The sequence below is a fragment of the Erythrolamprus reginae genome, chromosome 3 (genome assembly GCF_031021105.1).
Source record: "Erythrolamprus reginae isolate rEryReg1 chromosome 3, rEryReg1.hap1, whole genome shotgun sequence".
Lineage (NCBI taxonomy): Eukaryota > Metazoa > Chordata > Lepidosauria > Squamata > Dipsadidae > Erythrolamprus > Erythrolamprus reginae.
In genome coordinates this window covers 240391150-240406444 of record NC_091952.1, presented here as the reverse complement: position 1 = coordinate 240406444, position 15295 = coordinate 240391150, and the positions used below count along the sequence as shown (strand labels likewise).

The following is a 15295-nucleotide window of genomic DNA, read 5'->3' as shown; positions in this document are numbered from 1 at the left end:
ATCTCCAGCTATAGACCTTTATTAGTAGGGGGGTTTTCCACCTAGGTACAATCCATGTCCAATCTTGCTTTGCTTAATAATCGGCTAAATGACTGTCAGATACATCAATATTAAAAGCTTAATGACTACATCAAAAGGCCAAAAAAACCCAAACCCTCACCCTTGTTTGCTATATGGATGCCCAGAGACACAAATTAACTCAGTTGTGTTTGTTTCTTTGTTTAAGGGCCATAGTAAATAAGTTATGTTTTTTAGCATTGCTTAGATATATGCAGTCAATTGGGGAACTGCCCCTGAATTCTCAACCTGAATCCATGCTGTTTCCATGTTACCGATTATAAAAGGATAACAAAAGCTAGAAGCTGAGTGTAAATGCATAAGTTATGCTTGCCTTCAGCTGCATTGGAAGAAAAATTCTCTGCAGCATTAAATCCTCCCTGAAGTCATTAATCTAGGTTTCAATGTACTGTAATTTGATTGGGAGAATAAAATAGGATTCATAAAGGCTGCCCTGTTAATTCTTAAATGTGATTAAGGTAAACTTAGGGAATATTTGAAAGGAGGTTGGAAATAAAAATTTAATAATCCAAGATTGAGCTGTTAACCATGGCTAGGATTTTACACATGCATTCGGTTTTGGGTAGTTCTATAAAATAACCAATTGCCATGGAATATCTACTGCATAATTTCTTTCCTAGTATTTTGTTAGTAATATAAAATTAACTTAACAAAAAGCTGCTTGATTTTTGAGCCTACACTATCACCATCTGCCAAGTTTGTGCCTAAGCTTCCATTTTTATTTCATTTAGAACTTTAAAATGATACACTGCTCAAAAAATTATAGGGAACACGCAAAGAACACATCCTAGATCTGAATAAATGAATTATTCTCATGGAATATTTTATTCTGTACAAAGTTGAATGTGCACAACAGCATGTGAAATTGATTGTCAATCAGTGTTGCTTCCCAAGTGGACATTGATTTCACAAAAGTTTGATTTACTTGGAGTTATTGTGTTGTTTAAGTGTTCCCTTTATTTTTTTGAACAGTATATATATACCGTATATATATATATATATATATATATCCAGAGGTGTCTCTACTTTAAAATAAATATATTTTTTGCAGATATGGAATTTCCATTGGTTTCTGTTTGTGACCTACAAATTGGTGATTTAAATGGCATTTTGTTTGGGGGAAAATTTAAGGAATCTCAACCCTTTCCAATGTAGCAGGATTTTCAAGTTCCTTCCATGGCAGTATTTATTATTGTGAATGAGCAAAAGCCAGAGAATAAAGTAGAATATTGCATATTTTAGAAAACATTCATGCATATGTAAATTCTGTTGTACTGCTACTTTCAATATCTAACATCCCTCCACTGGAATATTATAACTGTACCTGCTTTGTATATAATCAGGATTAATTCATTAGTTATATCCACATATTGTACGGTGCTCAAATCACAACATGAAGAAATGAATAACTAATTTGCAAATATATATATATATATACACATATATATATATTTATAGTCAAATACAGATTTTGAATGACTCTAGGCGCCATTACTTTAGATGGGGTTGATGGAAAGAATTAAATGGAACTGCCCCAGATTTATAAGAATTTAATCTACAATATTTATATTTTCAAGAGGGAGAAAAAAAACCTACTATATTTAATAAAGTGTCATTTATTGGAATTATTTTGGTGAAGTGATTATTTGACAAGAAGAAAGTCGTCGATTTTTGCTCAATGTTTTCAACCTAAAACGTATATAAAACAGCAAAGTACTGATTTCATAGGACGGGGATAATTCTTCCAGGTAAGTTCTTACACTTACGTACTACTGTTCAATAGTTTAGTTCAATGAAAAGAATATAAACCTCATGCCATTTCACACAAAAATATAAATCTACACTGCTCAAGAAAATAAAGGGAACACTCAAAAGAACACATCCTAGATCTAAATGAATGAAATATTCTCATTTAATACTTTGTTTTATACAAAGTTGAATGCGCTGACAACATGTGAAATTTATTGTCAATCAGTATATATTGTATACTGATTGAGAAGTATACAGTAATACCTCGTCTTACGAACTTAATTGGTTCCGGAAGTAGGTTCGTAAGGCAAAAAGTTCGTAAGACGAAACATTGTTTCCCATAGGAAACAATGTAAAAGCGATTAATGCGTGCAAAGGGGGAAAAAACATCACAAAATGGCGTTCCGCTGGCCGCCGCCGCCCGGCTGTCACCTTTTAAAACAGCCGGGGGGCTTCTCAGCATTCTCCCAAACCCAAACTTTTCAGGTTCGGGAGGCCGCCGAGAAGCGCCACCGCCCGGCTGTCACCTTCTGAAACAGCCGGGGGGCTTCTCTGTTTCGGCCTCCAGGAAGGACGTCTTCGTGATGTCAAAGCTCCGCCCATGGAATTCCCTATTGGGATTCCCCACCTTCTTTCCGGCCTTCAGATCGGCCGAAAATGCTGCTGCTGATTGCAAAAACAGCAATCCACTGGGCAGTGGCGCCCGGCTGTAACCTTCTGAAATAGGCGTTGATTGCTTACCTGAACGCCTCTTCTCGTACGGTGAGCGGGTAAAGCAGTCACATGGGTTGCTCCTGTCCAATCCGGTGGAACTGAGCCTAGTGTTAAAAAAGCTTGCTGGATCCGCCCCTTCCCCAGAATTCGCGAATCCGTAGACTAGGCTCAGATGTGAAGCTCTTTAGTGTTCAACTCTCATTGTTAGAGGAAAGAAAGGTTATAGAAGGTATAGAAGACACATACAAGGGCGGGAAATGACTGCTGTACCCGCTCACCGTACGAGAAGAGGCGTTCAGGTAAGCAATCAACGCCTATTCTCCGTACTGAAGGAGCGGGTCCAGCAGTCACATGGGACATACCCAATAGATTGGTCCCTAGGGTGGGATTAGATTGCTATCGTGAGAGATAACGGATTGGAGTACCCTTCTGCCGAAGGCAGCGTCCGCTGAGGCGTAAGAGTCAATCTTGTAGTGCCTGATGAAGGAATTTGGCGAGGCCCAAGTGGCTGCTTTGCAGACCTCCTCCAACGGGACTTGAGTCGCCCAAGCGGCCGAAGTGGCTGCGCTCCTGGTGGAATGCGCTGTGATGTTCTTTGGAACTGAGAGGGAGGCCGACTCGTAGGCCTTAGAGATAGTCCCTCTGATCCAACGGCCTATCACTGTTGAAGACACTTTGGCACCCATGACTCTGGGGTGATAGGCTACAAAAAGTGCTTCCGACCTCCGAAAGGGTCCTGTGCGTTGGATATAGATCCTCAGCGCTCTAATGAGGTCCAGGGTGTGCCATCTAATTGCCAAGGGATGGTCCCGTTGGAGGCAGAAAGAAGGTAAGACAATATCCTGGGTTCTGTGGAACATGGAACTGACCTTAGGTAAGAAGGTGGGGTCCAGTCGTAAGACTACCTTGTCCTGATGGAATTGGCAGAGGTCCTGCCTGATTGAAAGGGCAGCCAACTCCGAAATGCGTCGGGCAGAGGTAATTGCCACCAGGAATGCTACCTTAAAGGATAGGTACCTGAGGGACGCAGATTTTAGGGGTTCGTAGGGTGCCTGCGTGAGGGAATGGAGAACCCGTGGCAAATCCCAGGATGGATATCTGTGGACCTTAGAAGGTCTGAGGTTGGCTATACCCTTGAGGAATTCCTGAACTTCTGGGAAGGAACGGAGAGGCTGTCTGCGGGGCCCTGCTAGGACAGAGGAAATGGCCGCCAGATGACGACGGAGAGTACTGGTGGAAAGGCCTTGATGGAAACCTTGCATAAGGAAGGAAATGATCCTGTGTATGGGAATGCACAGGGGAGAAAGACCTTCCTGTAGACACCACTGGTGAAACTTGGACCATGTATGGTCGTAGATTCGATTGGTCGAATCTCTTCTGGCCTTTAAGATGACCTCCACTGTGTCGGGGTCGTGTCCACGCAGTTCTAAGTCTCTCCTGATAACAGCCAGGCGGTGAGGTGGAACCACTCCGGGTCTGGATGGAATGAGGCCCCCTGCCGTAGCATATCCCCCGAAACGGGGAGTCGCCAGGGGTCCTGGACGGACAGCTGTTGGAGATCCGCGAACCAGGGCCGGCGGGGCCAATGAGGGGCGATTAGGATTACTCGGGCCCTCTCGATGAGGACCTTGTGAATCACGTCCGGAAGAATTGGAATTGGAGGGAATGCATACAGGAGTCCTGGGGGCCAGGGGCTCCTGAGGGCATTGGTTGCTTCTGCTCCCGGGGATGGAAACCTGGAGAAGAATCGAGGGAGTTGGGCATTCGCTTCGGTCGCAAAGAGATCCAGCACTGGTAGGCCGAATCTGAGGCTGATTTGATGGAACAGGTCTTGATGTAGATTCCACTCTCCTGGGTCTATCGTTGCTCGAGAGAGCCAATCCGCCTGGACGTTGAGGCTCCCCGAGATGTGATCGGCTAGGAGCGACTGAAGGTGTTTTTCTGCCCAAAGGCCTAACTTGAGGGCCTCCCTCATGAGAGCCTTGGATCTCGTGCCCCCGTCTGCAGATGTGGCTTTTTGTGGCTATGTTGTCGGTGAGAATGAGAACGTGCCGGTTGGGGATGCGAGGCTTGAACTGTTTTAGAGCCAGGGATACGGCTCTTAACTCTAGCCAATTGATTGGCCTGGAAGCTTCCTCCGGTGACCACGTGCCCTGGGCTATCATCCCCTGGGCATGGGCGCCCCATCCTGATAGACTGGCATCTGTGGTGATGACGAATTGGTCCGGGGACCTGAAAGGGGATCCCTTGTCCATGGCCGGAGACATCCACCACCTGAGAGATCTGCGAACCATCGATGGAATGGCAATGCGACGACTTGAGTTGCTGAGCCCCGATCTCTGAAAGGGTAATAGGAGCCACTGTAGTTCCCTGGCATGGAGACGAGCCCAGGGAATGATGCCTATGCACGACACCATTTTACCCAAAAGGGAGGACAAGGTGACTATGGAGACTGATTGCAGGGGTAAAATGCGGGAAATCAACTCCCCTATATTATGTTTCCTCTCAGGGGAGAGGAAAACTTGGGATGATTCTGAATTAATGATAGATCCCAGATGCAATATGGAAGTAGAAGGCTGAAGGTGGCTTTTATCAAAGTTAATAGAAAAGCCATGGGTCTGTAAAACTGACATGGTGACAGAAAGGTTTACCTTTACTTCCTCTAGAGAATTTCCATGAACTAAAATGTCATCTAAATAACATAAAATGTGGATGGGCTTGGCCCGGATATAGGCCGCCAAGGACCCCAAAAGCTTTGTGAAGACTCTAGGGGCCGAGGAGAGACCAAATGGCATAGCCCTATACTGGAAATGTCTGCCCTGGAAGGAGAAACGTAAGAATTTTCTGTGGCATTTGGCAATGGGGATATGGAGGTAGGCCTCAGTGAGGTCTAAGGAAGCCATGAAGTCCCCCGGATGAATAGCTGCTAAGATAGATGACAGGGAATGCATCTTGAACTTTCTATATTTGATGAATAAATTCAGCCTTTTGAGGTCCAAGATAGCTCTCCAACCTCCGGAGGTCTTAGGGACCATAAAGAGGATGGAGTAAAAACCCCGGCCTCTCTGACCGGAGGGGACCGGCTGGATGGCTCTAATGGATAATAAATGGGAGATGGCTTCCTCCATCCGGGTATGAGCAGAGGGAGTACTGGGAGAAGGGCAGGAAATAAAACGTTTGGGGGGGAGAAATAAACTCTAAAAGGAGACCTTTTTGAACTGTATCAATGACCCAGGGGTCCTTGGAAGATTGGCGCCAGCTAGAGGAGAAGTAGGCCAGGCGCCCCCCTATGGGGACCGAAGGGGGATTACCATCTGGGCTTTTTAGAAGCCCTGTTAGAGGACGCTCCTCTCTGGTAGCGGTATCCCTTACCCCTGGGGTTCCTACCTTGGGAACGAAAACGAGGGGAGTACTGACCTGGATTCCTCTGGTAAGTGGGCGCCTGATCTTGTTGGCGCCCCGGTCGACGAAAGGACTGCGTCTTAGTGGTCTTTTTGGTAGTCGGGCCCAATACTTTTTTCTTGTCCGTGGTTTCAGTTAGGAGTGGGTCTAGGAGATCTCCAAATAGGAGGTCGCGTTTTAATGGACCTAAAGCTAACTGCCACTTCTGACGTACTCCTGCCTGCCATGGGCGAAGCCAGAGGAGTCTTCTGGCCGTTGTGGAGGCCGCAATGGACTTGGCTGCGAATCTGGTGGATTGCAGTGTGGCATCAGCCACGTATTGGGCGGCCGCAAATACCTTGTTGAAGTCCTGTTGACCTCTTAAGTCATCGGGAGGAATATGTTGTTGAAGTTGACGAAGCCATAGGAGCATGGCTCTAGAAAAAAAGGAAGCAGATGCGGAGCTTTTAATAGCCCAGGAATCTGCGGTGAACCCTCTCTTGAGCATCTGTTCAATCCTCTTGTCCTCTGGGCGGAGAACCTCTTCTGCTTCGCCTGGAACTGCAGCCGCAGAGTGTAGGGTTTTTACCGGTTCATCAGGCTTAGGGCAGGATAAGAGATCCTCATAAGAGGGGGATAATTTATACAATCTTTTGTCTTTGGTGGTGGGGTTAAGCCCTGATGCTGGAAACTCCCACTGCTTAAGCAAAGCATCTTTAAACAATTTTGGATGTAGTGGCCTGCTTCTCTTGTGCCGCTAGCCCTGTGGAAACTCTAGCCTTGAGAAGGAGAGATTTGAACAATTGAGAGGGAAAAATAGTAACTGGAGAAGGAACCTTGATTTGGGATTCCTCATCGTCCGAGAGGCCTTGACATGGATCCTCATCCTCTTCCATATCCTGATCATAATCATCCTGAGAAGAATCTGATTCTTCCTGAATAGGAGCTCTGACTGCTGAAGGAGAATTCAAGGGACGGAGGGGACGAGGAGGAGGAAGAGGTAAAGAGGGCACATTGATGGCAGAAAGCTTGGCATCAATGGCCTTGGACAACACAGAGAAAATGGATTGGAACTCTGGAGGGAGGCTAGAAATATCAGCAGGAGTGACAGAAGAATCTCTGATGGCCTGAGAGGTTCCTGGCTGGGAAGATTCTTCAACGATATCTGGTTCCTCTGGACCTAAGCCCCATAGATTAGGTTGGGGTCTGTCTAGGTTTGGCTCATCCAGAGATAACACAGTGACACCAGAGAGAGGCAGGATAGGAGCCTCTGGGGGGTCAAGACTGCTGAGCACTTGGGCCTGCACTTTCAAGCGTTTAGCAGATTTATCATGAATTTTTTGTAGGGCTTGGTCCCTTCTCTTCTCAGCCTTGGTGGTTCTGGTCAAGGGGCGGGCTATGGCAGAAGAGGGGGCCGAGGCCTGGGGGATACTGGTTATCTCATCACCTGTAGGCCTGGCCTCTCTGGGACCCTGAGTGGTGCTTCTCTTGGGAAAGGAAGCCATAGTCTGACAATTTACAGAAGACAAGGCTTGAGCCAAAAGAAATCTGATTTATAGGGGGGAGAAGAATTCCAAGCTTTCCCAAGAGGAGTGGGATCCTGCTCCTAGGCCTCGGAGCTGCTGCGACTTGAGAGCAATCTGGGCAAACCCAGAGTTCGTGTTCCCAAATACAGCGTGGCCAGCCTCCCTAAACTTCAATTAAAGTAACCAAGGCACCCTGGTTGGAGGACTGGCCGGTGGAGAATTAAGCCTGAGCGTCTCAAAGCCCACTCCAAGGATCCAGGCGGTGGACTGAAGCACTAACGGCCGGCAGGAGGCCAACACGAGGTACTAAATTACAGGGCGCGAAGGCCTTCGCGCCAAAAACGAAACCGTTCCGTAAAAGTTTTAAAAGAAACGGCCGGCTAAGTCCAGGAGACTGAGAGGGAAGCGTCTCACACCGCGGGAGGTAAAGCCCTTAAAAGATAATAAATAGACTTGCCTAATGACCTCCAGGCCGAAGGATTGTAAATAACCCAAAACGGCAGCAGGAATAGCCAGCGGCGAGAGGAGCCGCGGGAGGCTAAACCGCTACTTCTCCCCTGAGAGAAAAGCCGAGCCGCCGATGGCTGGCGTTAATTAGCAAGTCTCGAAATTCAATAGAAAGGATTTCTTACTGTTTAGAAGGATAGAACGAAGGGAAGGTGTTAGTGATGAACGAGCTATTCACATATATTCCGCTGGATGCGAGAACTGAGCGAATTCTGGGGAAGGGGCGGATCCAGCAAGCTTTTTTAACACTAGGCTCAGTTCCACCGGATTGGACAGGAGCAACCCATGTGACTGCTGGACCCGCTCCTTCAGTACGGAGAATAGCCGAGCGCTTCTCGGCAGCCTCCGGAACCTGAACCCAAACTTTCAGAAGGTGACAGCCCGCCACCGGCGCCCAGCGGTGGGTTCGTAAGCCGAAAAAAGTTCGTAAGAAGAAGCAAAAAATTTCCGAACCCCGGGTTTGTATCATGAGGGGTTCGTATCACAAGGTACCACTGTATATGAGAAGTATGAGAAGTATATATTGAATCTATAAATTCAAGGATGGCAAAACATGCAGATATATTTGAGCACTTGTCAGAATTATATTTGAAGGATGGAATGAGAGGTAGAGAACAATTCAAGGAAAGAACTGGATTTAAATGTTTCGTGTTTTGAGATATTCTACATTTTTTCTAAGATCTTGATAAATCTGCTTACAGTTTAAGTGAGTGAGTTGTGACTTGGAACAACTCTCAAAAGTAGTTTTTTTCCCCTGACAGTCTGGTATTTCCCTAGAATTTCATGTGTCTCCCACCTTTAAAATGGTTGAAATAACTGGTTTTAAAAAGTACTTGCTAAGCAATACTTTAAATAAGTTTAAATAAGTTTATTTAAACAAACCCGCTACATAATTTAACCAGACATTCTGCACATTTGAATATACAGTATTAGAGAATTTACGTTTATAGAACTATGTAATGTTCAAATCATGCAGACAGGAAAGATAACTTTTTACAACACAACTCCCCAAGTTCAATGAAATTATCACAGAGGTTTTAGAGCATTGCATGGCAGGTTCTGCAGTGCTTTAGGATATCTACCAACAAGACACTTTATAAGTTGTTCTCAATGTCTGGTACTTGCAAATGTCACTTCTGGTTTTTTTCTAAAACCCAATCAATGACCTGTAAATAAGAAACAGAAAATTAATTAAAAATAGAAATACCTGTATAAAACGAACACTGGTATTGCATCCTAAAGTTCGAGAACAGAGATGTTGAAACAGTTCTTTTTAACTGGGGGCATTTCTAAAGGAAAATACCATGTAACCCAGGGGTGTCAAACTCGCATTGTCACAGCAGCATCACATGATATATCACTTCCCCCCCCCCCTTCACTAAATTGGGCATGACCAGCTTGTGACGCATCTGGATTGCAAGTTTGACAGCCCTGGTGTGTTGTGTTTGGGCCTAGGCTAGCCGTTGCTCCCACAGATGGGAGAGATGCAGCACAAAGTGAGCGCGAAAGCCTGGCTGACAGCCAGGAAGACGTGGCAGACAGCCAGGAGGATGAGGCCACTGGTTCGCAGGACTCAGCAGACAGCCCAGGGGATTTGGCATGCAGTCCCTCAAACAGTCTTTCGTCCTTGGATTCCTCTGCAGAACAATTCATAGACATGCGTAACAGAAGAGGGACGCAAAGGAGGGATCAATTGAAGGATTATTACAAGTCATCAGAGTAGCACCTGGGTTGGGTGTGGTTCTTATACTGAGGGCTGGGTGTGGTTCCCTTAATGAGGGCTAAAGGTATAAAAGGGAACAGAGGCACAAGGCAAACTGTGGCTGTTTATCTGTGTTATTTTGTGGTTCCTGCTCTGAAGTTTCTGTTCCGTGCCTTTGGAGTTTTCAACTCAGCTTTTTCAGACACGTGGGAGGTGAAACCTCTGGGACTTGCTGTTTGCTCCAAATATTCAAAAGGACTCCTGAAACGTCTTTGCTCATTCCAGGTTGTCTTTGTTTGCTTTTTCCTGTGTTTTTGTATGTGGCTGAAGTAAGCCTTGCACTATCATTGTTTCCTGACACTAAGGACTGTTTTGAGTAACCCTTTTTTGTTTTTTTAATACAAGTTTGCTGATTAGCAGAGCACATGTGTGTTTGATTTCTTTTCCTTGGACTGTTACGCATTGCCTGAGCCCTGTCAGGCAGAACATGGTGTAACCCCTAAAACATGCAAGGCTTACATAGAAACATAGAAGACTGACAGCAGAAAAAGACCTCATGGTCCATCTAGTCTGCCCTTGTACTATTTCCTGTATTTTATCTTAGGATGGATATATGTTTATCCCAGGCATGTTTAAATTCAGTTACTGTGGATTTACCAACCACGTCTGCTGGAAATTTGTTCTAAGCATCTACTACACTTTCAGCAAAATAATATTTCCTCATGTTGCTTCTACTAGGCAATGAATGAGGGCTGTAGCAATACTCAAGATGCATCTTAAAAATCATCATTAGCAATAGCATTCAGCCATATACTGCTTCATAATGCTTTTACAACCTTCTGTAAGCGGTTTAGAGAATCAACATATTGCCCCCCAACAATCCGGGTCCTCATTTTACCCACCCCGGAAGGATGGAAGGCTGAGTCAACCTTGAGCCGGTGGTGAGATTTGAACTGCTGAACTACAGCTAGCAGGGAGCTTAAGTAGCCCACAGTGCTGCACTCTAACCACTGCACCACCCTGGCTCTTTAAAGAGATGAGTCAGCCCCCTTTCAGATTCAACCAGCGTGGGGCAGTCGACATCAGCTAGCCTAATTCATAAAGCCAAACTTTGATAAATGATGGCAAACAATCCTCAGGAGCAATTACTTGTGACACAGTCCATACAATTATTACTTTACCTGTTGTACGTTGCCGTTGGCAGCTTTTTTCATTTCCTCCAGCAGACCTCGAGATGTTTTCAAATCCTAAATATGAAATATATTACTTTCAAAACGTGCTGGTTTATTAATGAGAACCTTTTGAGATGGCAAGGAAGAATAATGTTCTTATTTAGTAACACTACTTTTGTCCCATTTTTCAATAGTAAATAGCTATATGGGCGTCTTAATAATTTAGAAATTCTGCAGACAAACAAGGAAACACATTTATCATTGTAGTTTAGCCTTGTCACCGAAGTTACCAATTTTTGTTTGCGTCATAATCTATTTAGTCTCCTTTATCAGGGGTCCCCAACCAGGGTGGTCCAGGGGGAAAGCATTTTGAAATTCCCAGATATTTCCCTGACATTTCCCTGTAACTTGGATCTAGTTAAGGCACGGTCGTAGATGACGTCATTTATCTGTCTGTCTGTCTATCTATCTATCTATCTATCTATCTATCTATCTATCTATCTATCAATCATCTAATCTATCTATCTATCTATCTATCTATCTATCAACTATCTATCTATCTATCTATCTATCATAGATATCTATCATCTATCTATCTATCTATCTATCTAAATTATCTATCTATCATCTATCTATCTATCTATCTATCTATCTATCTATCTATCATCTATCTAATCTATCTATCATCTATCTATCATCTATCTATCATCTATCTATCTATCTATCTATCTATCTATCTATCTATCTATCTATCTATCTATCTATCTATCTATCTATCTATTGGATTTGTATGCCGCCCCTCTCCGTCGACTCGGGGCGGCTAACAACAGTGATAAAAACAATATGTAGCAATCCAATAATAAAACAACTAAAAAACCCTTATTATAAAAATATACCATGGCTAAGCCATGGAGAAATATCGGTAGCCAAAAAAGCAAGTTGTTGCCACAGTTATGCTCATTTTTGCTTGACTCTGCCAGGCAGCGCGATCCATTTTTTTTAAACATGATTTTTCCCTGACTTATAAACACTTTAATACAGTTTGGTCCCCACCCCACCCCGATTTATTCCATTTTTTTCACGAAGTCCCTGATAATTACCTGATATTTCCCAAACCGCTGATTCCCCTGATAATTCCCTGATTTTCCTGTTTTCCAGGTTTGCTGGACACCCTGCCCAACCCATGGTCTCATGCTGGGTCACAGCTTGTTCAGAACCTGGGCTGTGGAAGTGGTGTGCAAGTGTGCATATGTGTGAAAATTTGTGAAAATGGCATGTGCGTGAAACCATCCCCCCCCCATCTCTGCCGCCTTCACTGATCTGCTGTGCGGGAAAGGCTGGATACATTGTTATGGAAACTACAAATTGTGCAAAATGCAGCCGCACGAGCTTGCCCAGGCATGTGTAAACCTAATCCTAAGTAGCTTCTGCTCTGGCAATCTCACACTACTTACCAGAGCTTACAAAACTTTTGCCAGACCCATCCTCGAATACAGCGCATCTGTTTGGAACCCATATCGTATCTCAGACATTAAACACCCTTGAAAATGTCCAAAGATACTTCACCAGAAGAGCCCTTCACTCCTCCACTCGAAACAGAATACCCTACGAGACTAGACTTTCAATCCTGGGCCTAGAAAGTTTAGAACTAAGACGCCTTAAACAAGATCTAAGTATTGCCCACAAGATCATATGCTGCAACGTCCTGCCTGTCGACGACTACTTCAGCTTCAACCAGAACAACACAAGAGCACACAACAGATTTAAACTTAATATTAACCGCTCCAAACTTGACTGTAAAAAATATGATGTCAGTAACCGAGTTGTCGAAGTGTGGAACTGATTACCGGACTCCATAGTGTCATCCCCAAACCCCCAACACTTTACCCTTAGATTATCTACGGTTGACCTATCCAGATTCCTAAGAGGTCAGTAAGGGGCGAGTACAAGTGCACTAGAGTACCTTCCGTCCCCTGTCCTATTGCTCTCCTATATCTCCTATACCTTTCTTCTATTCCTATATCTCTTCTTCTATTCTTTCATTGATATGTTCTACAGTAGTCCCTCACCTATCGCTGGTGTTACGTTCCAGACCTGGCCGCGATAGGTGAAATCCGCGATGGGGAATTTATCGACTGATAGTACTTATTTAAGTATTTATATTGTAATTGTTTGGTAAGTTTTCATTGTTTTAAGTGTTTATAAAGCCTTCCCACACAGTATTTATTTTAGATACAGTATTTAAATACAGTACTGTATTTACAATTTTAGATATATATATTTTTTTGAAAAACCTGCCGATCGAGTTCGGCGGGCTGTTTAAATCTGCTGATCGGCTTCCTCAGAAACCCGCGATGAAGTGAAGCCGCAGTAGGTGAAGCGCGGTATAGCGAGGGACTACTGTATTCCTATAACTTCTCTTCTATTCTTTCTTAGATATATTTCTTAGATATATTTTACTATGAGTATACATACTGCTAGAAGACTTGGGTCTTCTTTTTCCTGCCCTTCCGACAAATCCATTTTATGAGAGATCGGCAAACGTTCTCTTAAAACAGGAGGAATATTTGAAACGCTTTTCCGTTAGCGGTGGAGATAAATGGATGAAGTTGTTCAGATGATGAGAAAGCAGCAGGTTGGTTGAAAATGAAATGCCACTAGATGGCAATGGTCTGCTAGGAATAATAGGACTATTCTTAAAGGCTGAAAGAATTCAAAATATTTCAGCCTGAAGTAGAGATTCAAGTTAATGATGTATAATTTGTACAGAATAAAACTTAACACTGTCAAACTAAAATCTGTGCTACTATTAATCATAATTCCTGGCTTAATTACAGTTGAAAGCTGAGGACCAGCTGCAGCAAGTCATTTGATGTTAACTTTACTGTATACTGTATACCAGTGGTTCTCAACCTTTCTAATGCCGCGACCCCTTAATACAGTTCCTCATGTGGTGACCCCCAATCATAAGTCTAGCGCCAGTTCTCCCAACAGAGCTTTAAGCTGATTGGCAGGAGGGTCAGAGGGACACCCGCACTGTAAACGCCTGATTGGTCCGATTCTAAAAATATGTTCCAAGGCACCAGAACAGAAGCTTTAGTTCCTAACAACATTGAAAATTGATCTTTTCCTATAGTCTTAGGCAACCCCTGTGAAATGGTCATTTGACTCCCAAAGGGGTCCTGACCCCCAGGTTGAGAACCTATGCTGTATACTGTCTGTGAGTACAGAGACAACTCCATAACTTCTCTGTGATTTAGTGGAGCAGCAATTTTTTCACTAAATGATTAATTTTAATGTACGTTTTAGAGATTCCTGACGATGTTTCGATGAGGTCCCACTCATCATCTTCAGGCTGGTGCCTGAAGTGGCTTTGTGCTTGGGCAAACAAAAGCACAAATATGAAGGCACCAGCCTGAAGATGACGAGTGGGACATCGTCGAAACATCGCCAGGAATCTCTGAGACTTACATGGGAAGAAACCCGAATATGCCAAGACTTATCCATCCACCTCCGGAACCGCCTGCTACCGCACGAATCCCAGCGACCGATAAGGTCCCACAGAGTTGGCCTTCTCCGGGTCCCGTCGACTAAACAATGTCGTTTGGCGGGCCCCAGGTGAAGAGCCTTCTCTGTGGCGGCCCCGGCCCTCTGGAACCAACTCCCCCCGGAGATTAGAATTGCCCCCACCCTCCCTGTCTTTCGTAAACTACTCAAGACTCATTTATATCGCCAGGCATGGGGGAGTTCAGATATTCCTTCCCCCTAGGCCATTACAAGTTATGCATGGTATGTCTGTGTGTATGTTTGGTTTTATAATAAGGGTTTTTAGTTGTTTTATTATTGGATTGTCACATGCTGTTTTTATCATTGTTGTTAGCCGCCCCGAGTCTACGGAGAGGGGCGGCATACAAATCCAATAAATAATAATAATAATAATAATTATTATTATTATTATTATTATTATTATTTACACACACATACACACAGATTTCAATACTTAAAGCGCATCACATTTCTCATTTCCCGAAACAGGTTAATATTAATTTGCATATCATTTATTATAGTATGTTTTGCCAGCAATGGCCCCTATACGAGCTGTGAATTTCAACTCCCAGAATTGAATCATGGCTGGCTCAGAAATTCTGGGAATTGAAGTCCACAGCTCATAAAAGGATCATAGACGCCCACCCGACTTAGTGGAAAACAAGGACTGGAAATTTTCTCCCTTTCAACCATCTGACACAAACCTATCATTCCACGCCTTGATCATCTGGTTTGTTGCCCGCAGAATGAGAGACTATTTGAGTACCTTTAAGTAACACTTGGATATTTCAAATAAACGTTGGCTGCATGTTGTGAAGCACTTGTGGTCCCTTGCAACGCCATGCTTCTCAAGAGTAGTCATCACTACGTCCTTCAGCATCTTGGGAAGGAAAAAAAAAATAGGTCCATTTTAATTTGCA

General features: G+C 44.1%; 1 protein-coding gene across 1 annotated transcript in view; it reads right to left on the bottom strand.

Annotated features, from left to right (window-relative positions):
- Window positions 1–8808: 8808 nt before the first annotated feature.
- The window catches only part of MTBP (MDM2 binding protein), a 46444-nt gene continuing 39957 nt past the window's right edge, over window positions 8809–15295 (bottom strand). The window contains exons 20-22 of the mRNA XM_070748244.1: window positions 15142–15255; window positions 10839–10904; window positions 8809–9121 (exon numbers count right to left, since the gene is read on the bottom strand). Coding sequence (XP_070604345.1) covers window positions 9086–9121; window positions 10839–10904; window positions 15142–15255 — 216 coding nt within the window. The 3' untranslated portion in view covers window positions 8809–9085. The remainder of the gene's footprint in view (window positions 9122–10838; window positions 10905–15141; window positions 15256–15295) is intronic.